This window comes from Pseudorca crassidens, chromosome 7 (assembly GCF_039906515.1).
Source record: "Pseudorca crassidens isolate mPseCra1 chromosome 7, mPseCra1.hap1, whole genome shotgun sequence".
Taxonomy (NCBI): Eukaryota; Metazoa; Chordata; class Mammalia; order Artiodactyla; family Delphinidae; genus Pseudorca; species Pseudorca crassidens.
This window is the reverse complement of record NC_090302.1, coordinates 4,215,944-4,227,954: the sequence shown is the minus strand read 5'-3', so window position 1 is coordinate 4,227,954 and position 12,011 is coordinate 4,215,944. Positions and strand designations below refer to the sequence as shown.

General features: G+C 48.9%; 1 protein-coding gene across 1 annotated transcript in view; it reads right to left on the bottom strand.

Moving 5' to 3' along the window:
* The window catches only part of DDX31 (DEAD-box helicase 31), a 74,032-nt gene that overhangs the window by 39,828 nt on the left and 22,193 nt on the right, over nt 1-12,011 (bottom strand). Inside the window, 1 exon segment of the mRNA XM_067742859.1 lies at nt 8,375-8,434. Within this exon segment, the coding sequence (XP_067598960.1) occupies nt 8,375-8,434 (60 nt within the window).

The window sequence follows — 12,011 nt, the reverse complement described above, 5'->3', positions numbered from 1 at the left end:
ACAGATGGATCGATAAGCAGAGAACCAACACCTGGAAGGAGGTTCACCAAAACTGTCAACTGTGGTTATCTCGAGGTAGGGGGATTTGGGGCAATTTTTACCTTTCTCTCTGCAGTTTCCTGCGTTGTTTGCTTTGTTTTTCTTTTGACGACGAATGCACATTATTCCCCCCTCCCCACAACCCTGCATTTTTATTTAGAAAAATTTAAACCTACAGAAAAGCTGGAAGAAGAGTACAGTGAGCACTTGGCAGTCCTTCATCTTGATTCACCAATTGCTAAACACTGGCACAGCCGCTTTTTTCCTCTCTGTACACACGTTTTTCTCAACCATCTGAAAGGAACTTGCAAGTATCATGACATTTTGCCCCTAAATACTTCAACACTTGTCTTCTCAGTAAAAGGACATTCTTCTACATAAATCACAATACCATTACCACACCTAAGAACTTCACACGAAATAAGTTTATTTTATAACAATCAGTCCACGTTCAAATTTCACCACTTGTACCTAAGACAATTTTTATAGTTGTTTTCCTTTCTTAACCCAGGACTGAAGCCTAGATCATTGCATTCTATTTTTATTATAGCCCTCTAGACTTCCTTAACGTAGAACTGCATCCCCACCCTTAACATTTACTTCTTTTTATTTATTTTTTGGATAACAATCTTTTGAAGAGTCCAGGTGTCTTGAGGAACATCCCAGAATCTGGACTTTTCTGTCTCCTCATAGTAAGATTCAGGGGGAGCGTTCTGGCAGAATGACATCAGGGTGGGGTGTACCGCCCAGCACGTGACCTCAGGATACAGGCAGGGTGTCTGTCCTGTGCTGGGGACGCTGTGCTCGGTCACTGGAGCAGGTGGCATCCACCATCTCACTCCCTTGTGACGGTACCTTTCTCCTTTGTGATGAGTAACCTCAGGAGGGAAACTTTGAGACTGTTTCCCAGAACATTTTGCCCAGTGGTCTTAGTATCATTCGATGCTACTTGTCTGTATCAGTTGTTACCCTGATGTCTACAAAATGATGGCTTTCTAAGCCTATCGTTCCTTCCATTTCTATAACTGGCATTCTTCTGTAAAGGACGGCTCTTCCTCCTCTCTCCTCGCTTTTCAGTATCACTAAGAATTTATAGGTATATAAGGTTTTTTAAAAAATAATAACCCTGGGCTTCCCTGGTGGCGCAGTGGTTGACAGTCCACCTGCCAATGCAGGAGACACGGGTTCGTGCCCCGGTCCAGGAAGATCCCGCATGCCGCAGAGCGGCTGGGCCCGTGAGCCACGGCCGCTGAGCCTGCGCGTCCGGAGCCTGTGCTCCGCAACGGGAGAGGCCACAACAGTGAGAGGCCCGTGTACCACACACAAAAAAATAAATTAAAAAAAATAATAACAATCCTATGCAAAGTTCTGTAAGAAGCACATTAAAACAATCGCACCCTTATCCTCCAGGGTCAGAGGCAGGATTCAAGGAAGACACTGTCCCACCATCATCTAAGTCACCCAGAAGACCACTGCAGGCAGGTCAGGGCTGGTCTGCCTTCGCTCTGATTAAATCCCACCTGGGATTTGTGGGTCTCCTTTGAACGGTGGCCAGAGGCTGCATTTATAAATGTTAAGTAGACATTTCATGTATCAGAAGTGTGTCAGCCACCCAGGAAGTGTTTTCTGACAGCTCCCAGGTGCCCTGAAAGCTGAAGGCGGCCGTTCCAGAGCCGATGCCTTTGAGAACACAATTTAGAGCGTTCTCTGCACTAACCACAGTCACTGTCTTTAGAAAAACTGACGGGTTCTTAAATCTGCGAAGTTCTTGTTAAGAAATGACTTACTTCATTTAAGTGCTCCGCACTGGGAGAGGTACACAATGGGCTGTCTGAGCTTTACAGATAAGCTTTGTAAAAAATGTAATGCTCGTCGGTTTAGTAAATCCAACTAAGAAACACAGATGAATCTCAAAACTAGCATACGGTGTTAGGAAAGCCATTCCGGGTACAAACACGCTGAGACGGTGAGTTAGGAGGCGCGGCGGCCCCCCCCATCAGGACTGCTCACGGTTCTTTCCTACTCGGGCCGGGCAATCGGCTCAGGACACCAGGCGGACGACCTTCCCACCGCCCACTACTTCTGCTGTTGGGGTGGGGGCACCTCACAGCCAGCCACTGCTCGGACTTCACCAGCCATTTCCTTAAGCACTTCTTTCCAGCCTTAGCCGAGGTTACTCTGAGAGTGGATCAATCTTGCCGGTGCAGGAACAGGGAGAACCGGACTCTAGGACCACTTCAGCAGCCACCAATCCGGGCAAGTCACCTCTGCTTTTTCTGAGCCTCAGTTTACCCACCTATAAAATGGCTACAATCTACTTATCTCCCGAGGTTGCTGTGAAGATCCAATGAGACAGTGGACATGCAAAGTGCCTTGAGAATCGTCAGTCTGAGTGCTCCAGTTCGTGATGAAATGAGAGCTCGACGGAGGCAATGAGGTGGGGATTTAAAGCCTCTCGGCTCTCTTCCCCCCTCACACCCCATCCACCCGACCCGGGCAGAGGACCACAGAGGAAGGGGACATGGCTCCATCTTCCCGGATGCTGTCAGCCAGCAGCACCAGAGCCACAGGAAACTGACCCGCCCAAGACTGAGGAAAGCCTTCGGTTCTCCGCCCACCCTTAGAACTTAGATCCAACCCAACTGTATTCCTTTAACCTAATTAGGGCGAAAGAATCGCTAAAGTCAATTCTGAAAGACACTCACCAGTCAGGCCTTCAAGTCCGTGGGCCTGACAATTGGCCGCCTCCATGGGACCAAGGGGTACAGATGGAAGGCAGCTTGCTCAGGTGCCAGCCTGTCAGTTGGATTAAAATGACTCATTTATTTACCCGAGAACCTCACAAAGTGCTTTTACTAACAGGGAGAGGGGGCCTGCAGCTCTCCGAGCAAGGGACGCAGCAAATTCGCCTCTGCTGCCTTCCCGTCCTGCCAAAGTCATTACTGCGGCGTGTGGAAAGCCATCAGCGGGGCACAGGCCCCCGTCGTCCGGGTGACAGATTGGGCTGCGTAATCAGAGGGGGAAGGAGACAGCGCAGAAGCTGTCAGAGGCGCGAGATCTTGGCTGGAGCCGCCAAAAAGCTGGCAGCATGAGTTAGCGTAACTGAGTCAATGGCCAACCATCTCCAAATGGTCTTGCCATTAACACGAATGAAATACGGGCGGAAAAGGTAAACTTCGCCTGAAAAGCATACCCCAGAGGAAACCGAGAAAGTCTCCATTTCTTCAGGGGTGCTGAAGGGACATTCTCGGGATGCTTACAGCCCCCCTCCTTTGTCTCCTGGCTGCCTGGCACAGCGAACTTTCCCAGGAGGAGAGGAAATTAAGAACCGCACAGACCTAACGGTGTGTTTCGAGCAAAAAAAAAAAGAGAGAGAGAGAGAAAAGGTGGAGAGCAACACAGGTGCTTTAGGTATCTTCTGAAAAAGGAGGCATGTGCGGACAAGCACAAAGCACTCCAAGGGATACTCAGCCAGCAGATGCAGGTGGAGCCGGAAGCGCCTCTCCTTGCTGGGAAAAGGCCAAGGCACTGGGTACATACATCCAGGGACAACCAGGGAGGGCCACGCATCAGCCCTAAAACTAGAGGGAGCCTGGAAACACCACATTCCAGTCACTCGGTGGGGTTTCTCCTTCCCAGCCCCTCAACTCAACAGTGGTATCGAAAACACCTCTGGCTTAGGGTGAGTGCTTCACTATAAGCCGGAGGAGATATTCTGCTTCTTTGGGTTTCTTAACTCCACTGAGGAAAGTGGGCTTTGAACTTCCAAATGACTCCTTCCTGCTAATACTTGCTCCCTCCTTAACTTGGGTTCTTCTTAGATCCGGTTTTCTAGAGGACACAAACTTACATTTCAAATATGTAAGGACTTCTCTTTCCCAGACTGGTCTCTCCTCCCTGACCATCTTCTCACCTCTGCCCAGACTCTGGACTCATCGCGGTCACACGTGTACTGAGAACCCAGATTATACAGCCATGTACCAGGTCCCGCAAGATTGCATGAAGTTAATAAGATCCTTGCTTTTAAGATGTTTAAGATGAAAGGAAACACAGACACACACACACACACACACACACACACACACAGAGAGAGAGAGAGAGACACACCTTCAACTTTCTTCACAATAGAAAAGATATAAGGGAGGAAAATGGGGTCGAGGGAGGGATTTTCTAGAAGTAAAGGAAACAGCAGAACTGTGAGTCTTTGTGTGGTTACACCACAATTCCCAGCTTCTCACACAAGACAGTCAGTCTTCTGGCCTCATTAAAATGATCTCGGGATGATAAATCAAAATGGCAAAAGATACGGTACGAAGGGGGAAAGTCCCCACGCAACCATTCACAAGTGCTTCCCCTTTATCCAAAGAAGCGAGTCCGCCATCCGCCTTGTCCTGCTGTGGCCCTGCTACTCATTAACACCCAGGATGCTCCCGGAGAGCTTTCAGAGCCCGGCAAGTAACAGGCTGCTGAAAAGGACGCAGTGACAACATCTCCCCAACCCAGGCCCCACCTATCACAGCCAAAGCATCTCAGACACCCCAAGTTTCCGCCTATAGCAAACGAACACGGCAGAAGGAGAAGGAAGACTGGGCAGGAAAGAAGAACTTCTCCCCACTGGGGACTCGGGGCTTGTACCCTGGCTTGGAAGTGGGGAGGCGTGAGCTCCCACCCAGCTCTTTTCCAGTCATTTCCTAAAGCAGAATAAAGAAGAGATGAGGCTGGCTGAGGCTCCGCATGCTGGACGTGGCCTGGGCGAGCACGAGAACACGCACCAAGGGGCTTACAGAAATCAGATCATGGCAAGTGAGAGCCTGCTTTCCACGTGGCACGCGGGCCTGGCAGGGGGCAGAGGTGCCAAGCCAATGGTGCTCCTCATCTAGCTGACATCACCTGCCTGCAGGCAGCAGCCAACAGGACGGGGAAAATCATCATGTGCTTTTGACCCCACTGAGAATCACATTTCAGAAAATGATCTCTTCTTCCGGAGAGCTACTAAAAAAAAACCCCAAAACAAAACAAAAAACTGAACTTCAAATACCTGGAGTTTTCTTTGAGACTTAGAGCTCACCCATGTCTGTAAAAAACAGGGCAGCATTTGCACACTAGGAGACTCAATAATTTCCCACCGGGGACAAATCCAGCATCTTAAGGGTCAAAGATAAAGCATTTTGTTCTGGTCCTAATTCCAACACACAGGTTCCTACTGCCTTCTGTTTTTGGTTTTTTTTTTTTGCGGTACGCGGGCCTCTCACTGTTGTGGCCCCTCCCGTTGCGGAGCACAGGCTCCGGACGCACAGGTTCAGCGACCATGGCACACGGGCCCAGCCGCTCCGCGGCACGTGGGATCTTCCCGGACCGGGGCACAAACCTGCGTCCCCTGCATCGGCAGGTGGACTCCCAACCACTGCGCCACCAGGGAAGCCCTATTATTATTATTTTTTTAAATTTATTTTGGCTGCATCAGGTCTAAGTTGCAGCACACGGGCTCTTCGTTGTGGTGGGTAGGCTTCTCTCTAGTTGTGGCGTGAGGATCTTCTCTTCTCTAGTTGTGCTGCGCGGGCTCCAGGGCACGTGGGCTCTGCAGTTTGCAGCACGCGGGCTGTTGTCCAGGCGCACGAGCTCAGTAGTTGCGGCGCACGGGCTTAGCTTCCCCGCGGCGTGTGGGATCTTAGTTCCCTGACCAGAGATCGAACCCACGTCGCCTGCATTGTAAGGCGGATTCTTTACTACCGGACCACCAGGGAATTCCTATTTTATTTATTTTTTATTTTTTTATTTCTTATGGAAGTATAGTTGATTTACAATGTTGTGTTAGTTTCTGGTGTACAGCAAAGTGATTCAGTTTATATATGTATATATATATACATGTGTATCTATACATACACACATTTTTTTAAAAATTTACTTATTTATTTTTGGCTGTGTTGGGTCTTTGTTGCTGCTTGCGGGCTTTCTCTAGTTGCGGTGAACGGGGGCTACTCTTTGTTGCGGTGCGCGGGCTTCTCATTGCGGTGGCTTCTCTTGTTGCGGAGCATGGGCTCTAGGCATGCGGGCTTCAGTAGTTGTGGCTCGCGAGCTCTACAGTGCAGGCTCAGTAGTTGTGGTGCACGGGCTTAGTTGCTCCACAGCATGTGGGATCTTCCTGGACAAGGGCTCGAACCCATGTCCCCTGCATTGGCAGGCAGACTCTTTTTTTTTTTCTTTTTTTTTGGCAGGCAGATTCTTAACCACTGCGCCACCAGGGAAGCCCCATATTCTTTTTCATATTCTTTTCCATTTTGGTTTATTATAGGAACCTGAATATAGTTCCTTGTGCTATACAGTAGGACCTTGTTGTTTACCTATTTTATATACAGTAGTTTGTATCTGCCAATCCCAAACTCCTAATTTATCCCTCCCCCATTCCCTTTCCCCTTTGGTCACCGTAAGTTTGTTTTACGTGTGTGAGTCTGTTTCTGTTTTGTAAACAAGCTCACTGTATCACGTTTTAGGTTCCACATATAGGTGATGTCCTGTATTTGTCTTCCTCTGTGTGGCTCACTTCACTCAGTACGATCATTTCTAGGCCCATCCGTGTCACTGCAAAGGGCATTACTTCGTTCTCTGTTGTGGCTGAGCAGTATCCCCAACGAGCGAGCATAGTAATCTCAGCCTCAGTCTTTAGAAAAAGGCACGTATCAGTGATTCTCAGCATGGAGGTTCTTGAGCCCCAGCTGCCCACCCACTTAACCCACAAACACCGGGCGCCTGCCGCTCTGTGCCGGACGCTGGGATGGGAAACACAGTCCCTGTCCTCGCGAGCTTGCGGTCTGGCGGGAAGACACCTAGACCAGTTGTGAGGAGCATCATAAAGAAATGCAGGGCCCACTGGGAGTGCCTCGTGGGGAAGAACTGGGGCTTCTGTTTCCTGAAAAACTGCCACTGAAGCTGCGGCCCACGAAGGAGTTAGTTTAAGTCAGCGTGGTGTGTCCCAGGCCGAGGGAGCTCATGTACCAGGGCCCCAAGGCCAGAAAAAGTAAGAATGACACATTCAATTGAAAGAGGGCCCTTTTGGGCTGAAGGACAGGCAGCAAGAGGGAAAGTGGAGACAGAGGAAACAGGAAGGGGTCAGGCCCCAGAAGTGTCAACAGACAGAGGATTTTTGACGAAGTCCTTTATCAAGCAGATTACTTGGACTCGTCTTCGCGTTAGACCAGGCAAGTGAAGACAGTTTTAGAGCAAACACAAGCGTCTGACTTGATGGGCTTCATAAAGAGAAGGGCTACTTGGTCAGACTCAGATCTCCTTCTGAGGCAAGCATTCCAGGAGCAACTGCTCTCAGATCTGAAGGACCAGAGCCGGCGGAACCACTGTTTGCCACACACACGTGAGAATCCGCAGGTCACCGGGCAGGCCGTCTTGTAGATGATCGCGCATATATACACACACGAGAAACAAAGCTGCACTCGCTCACAAACTCTCAATTTAGAGAGAAAACAATCTCCATTACTTTAAAACTAAATACAGAGCAGGAGCTCCTTAAAAAGTAACTGTATTAAACGAGGCCTAGACAGGCATTCAAGTAGCTGAACGTCGCTGCTTCTACCTAGCCCTTGTTCACAGGATTATTACTAACTTGATGGTGCAATTTCATTACTGTATATATAGGGATTTCTCAAACAACCAGTTGGGGATTAAGTTACATCTTCCAAGATGGCACAAACAGGGAAGGCATTTTAATCTTGGGAGCCAGCAGCAACTTTGGTGAAGTGAGTCCCCAGAGAAGCAGGGACGTTGAAGGTGTGAGTTTTCAATCTCAAAAGATCACAAGAGACGTGCACGACAAAGGTCACCGCGGTGCTGGAGGAGGTGGCTACCCACGACTGCAAAGACTGAGGCCGAGTGAGCGGCCCTGAAAACTGCAGGGCAGATGACAGCTCTGGACACCAGCACATAGACTCTGTCCAAGCGCATCTACTTTCCTTTAAGAGAAGGTGAGCAGAGGCAAGCGGAGTGATTTTGTTGTGAAAAGACTTTCTCAGCTCTAATTACTCCCGATAGCTGTAATTTACAAGTTCTTGGTGGAGAGAAATCGCCAAGATTCACACGTTTTCAGACAAACAGCTGCCACTATTAGTGAGCAAATCGCCAAGTCTTCCGCGCGGTGGCAGCCCGCTATCTGCGGCAATAAGGTGGCAAACCAGGAGTGCGAAGAGACCAGCCACACCAAGAGGCCCCCGGAATTCCTGTTCCCTGTGGGGCCGGTGACTCCAAGGCAAATCGTCAGGAGATGAAAGCCTGCCACCACCATCACAACAATTGTCAACCTTCCCACGGAGCGCAGAATGGTACATACCGTGCAGAGCAGAACCCCTGTTTTGGAATGTGAGAATTCCTGAAACACTGCTGTTCTTTCCTGCAAAAACAAGGAAAAATAGGGCCTTTGTAACTCTGAGATCGAGTCCAGCAAGGTAGGCTTAGATTCTCATAACCCTCCCAACTTTCTACTGCTATAACTGTTTTTAGGCACAGAGAGAAAGGTTTTGCCAAGGAAGAGGAAGAAGTGGATTCTTCACATCTTCCAACAAGACCCTATACCTACACGACCAGGCTTCTTGGACTGCGGCAGAGTAACAAGCTTTGAGGGCAGCACGTTTCATTAAGACAATGCGGGGGCCGGGGGGGGGGGGGAGGCGGCCACGCCCTCCAGAAACGGCCAACACCCAGAGCAAGGAGGGCCAAAGGCCACACGTTCCTGCACTCAGGGTTCCCAACTCAGAATTTACTCTAACACCTTTTCTACAGGTGGTCTAGAGGCTGAACAACAACCAACCTTTCCTATGGGGCAATTTTCTTAAAAACTGATTTTTAAAAAGATTTTCAAATTATGAAAGCCATATATTTTAACTGTAGAAAAGTAATACTTCAAGTCAAAGGAAGGAAATTAAATCATCCTACCACTCGAAACAAACCACCACCGCTGGCAACACCTTGAAGCTTCCTGAGCCCCTTTCTAGGCGAAACATAACCAAACATGTGGCTTAAAAACTGGCATCATGGTTCTTACACTCCTAACATGCTCTTATCATATATCAACTGAATGTGGACATCTTTTCACGCCAATAAACAGCCCCAAACCGCCTCGTCTCCCGTGACTACACCGTATTCAGCTGAATGGGAGCCCCGCCTCCACGTGACCAGCGCCCCACTCCTAACACAGCTGAGGTTGTCTGCACTGCTTACCATCACAGACAACGCTGCGATAAACAGGTCTGTAGGTAAGTCACTGTGCTCATGCTTAACTATTCCCTTGGGGAAAACCCCTAAAGGCAGACTTGCTGGACCAAAAGGCCTTGGGCATAAACTTGCAGGGGCCACACTGGGGGTGTGTTTAAGTCACAGTGTTGCCAGCAGTTAAGACTTGGCCATGTCCATCTGTCAGCAACAATAACAAAAAGGAAATATACCCAAATCACTGAAGATTTGGAAAAAAGAAGGAAGTGAAGTCTCTCTTTCCGCTCTGACACCAAGGTATACCTCATTCTGGTCTTTCGCGGGTACACATTCCATCACGTGACTGGACCCCAGGCTGCACCTCACTGAGCACAGTGGACATGACAACCGGCACGTAGGGTGTGTACCAGGTACCAGACGCTGGCCTGCACTTTACACGTCCGATCCTCAAAGCAACCCAGTGAGCAGGTACTGTCACCACCCTCACTTCCAGAGGAAGAAACCGAGGCACAGAGAGGTTAAGTAACTTGCCCAAGGCACGTGCATACACTGTTAATACAGGACTGAACTGAGATCTGAGCCCAGGGAATTTATGGCTGCACTGTACGGTCAAAATCAGAAAAAAATCAGGAAAGTTCATAAAAGCCTGTGAAACTAACCTTAAAAGTCCAGACACACTGTACTCAGATCTGGGGTAAGGAGCACAACTACCAGAGTCCTGAGGATCCATCACAGCTATCACGCAGCAACTTCTTCAAACAGCAGCTCCTCTCTGATGCTCTTATACTCGGTTAGGGTCACGTCGGTCACTTCGGGAGACCACACTAAGGTCAGGTGGGGCAGGGGGCAGGGTAACAAGCCAGGAAGACGTGATGGGGACGGTTTTAGCTTAGTCCCCTGGGACAAGACACTGCACCAACATTTAGAAAACGAAATACAGAGATCCTCCCTGCCACCTTCTACCCATCTCATAGGGAGGGTGTGAAGGCTAAACACTTAATAAACAAGACAAGTAAACTACTAACAATTATTAAACGATGAAAAAACTACACTTTTCCTGAAAGAGAAATAACAGCAATAATGGCACCTGACGTTTACCCAGAGCTCACTCTGCCCCAGGCCACGTACTAAGTACTTGATCTGCATTAGCTCAGTGAGTCATCACAACAACTCCAAGAAGTACGTACTACTGTTCTCTCCACCTCAGAGGCATGGACACTGAGGCACAGAGAGGTTAGATGCTTTCCTGAGGTCACACAGCCAGTGAATGGCAGAGTCAGCACCAGAGCACAAGCAGTCTGCCCCCAGAGCACACGGCTGTAAACACCCTACCCAGATACCACCCTGTTACAATGAGAGACGCACGGTCTGAAATAACCTAACTGCAGAATCTTCTGTTGACACATTCAAACCCCTAGATCCTTCTGAGTCCACATCCAGTTCCTTCATCATCCTCACACCCACCCCGCATGATGGCTCTGCAGAAAACAGACCTAGAATATTGATAAAATCAGTTAAAAAAAACAAACAAACAAACCCATAAATGGCATTACATTATGAAATCAACAAACTTGATTGAATTGGGGATCCTGAAGGTAAAAATTAAGAGTTTACAGAACTAAAGCTGGAATATTCAGGAAATTCTGTATAGTCTTGTGTTAAATAAGAAGCTGTGGGCTTCCCTGGTGGCGCAGTGGTTAAAAATCCACCTCCCAATGCAGGGGACACAGGTTCGAGACCTGGTCCGGGAAGATCCCACATGCTGCAGAGCAACTAAGCCCGTGCACCACAACTACTGAGCCTGCGCTCTAGAGCCCGCGAGCCACAACTACTGAAGCCCGCACGCCTTAGAGCCCGTGCTCCGCAACAAGAGATGCCACCGCAATGAGAAGCCCGCGCACCGCAAGGAAGAGTAGCCCCCGCTCGCTGCAACTAGAGAAAGCCCACGCGCAGCAACGAAGACCCAACGCAGCCAGAAATAAATAAATAAAATAAATTTATATAAAAAAAAAGAAGCTGTGTCCTTGAGTAACCTTGAGCAACTTCACTTTTCTAAACCCCCGTTTCCTTAATTATTAAAACAAAAAAAAGCAAAAACGAAAAGAGGGGCTGGACTTGATGACCTTTAATGTCTCCTTTAGCTCTAAAAATGTCCTGATTTTTAAAGGTGGTTCTAGTCAAACCTTATTCCAATTTCTGGCTTTCTTTCAAGCTTTCTAATTTTCTAAGCTGCCTGGTAACCTCTGCTCTAGGACAAGATGCCTCCCGTTTCCAAGCCCTGCTTGTCCTTCCTGCCACAATTCCAGAGAGTTCATCTCATTCTACACCCCGCTCGACTCCCTACATGGACGGCCTGCCTACCAGTAGTGGAATGAGAGTGAACGTAGCTAAGTACCTAAGATGAGGAAAGTGTTCCACTCTTCTTCCTGATCAAAAATATTCGCCAGCGCTGAGCCCCTGCAGCCCCTCTGGAAGCCAGCGCCTCTCCCAACCCAAGCGTTCCGAGTGAAAGCGCTGCATCTTGTTGACAATGACAGCAGTCACGCTCAGCAGTACCATATGGGAGCCACAATTTAGCTCCATTAATGCTCTTAATTTGAAGACATCAAGCCCTAATTACACACTGGGTACTAAAAAGGCAAAACCCTTCCCTCGTGCCAGCTACTTAGTGGTACTCTGTTGCCTTAACAGCTGGTTGGGGTACAGTCAGGCCAAGTTGGGCCCGCGAGCTCTCTCGGGTGGAAGAGACCAGCTCCCGG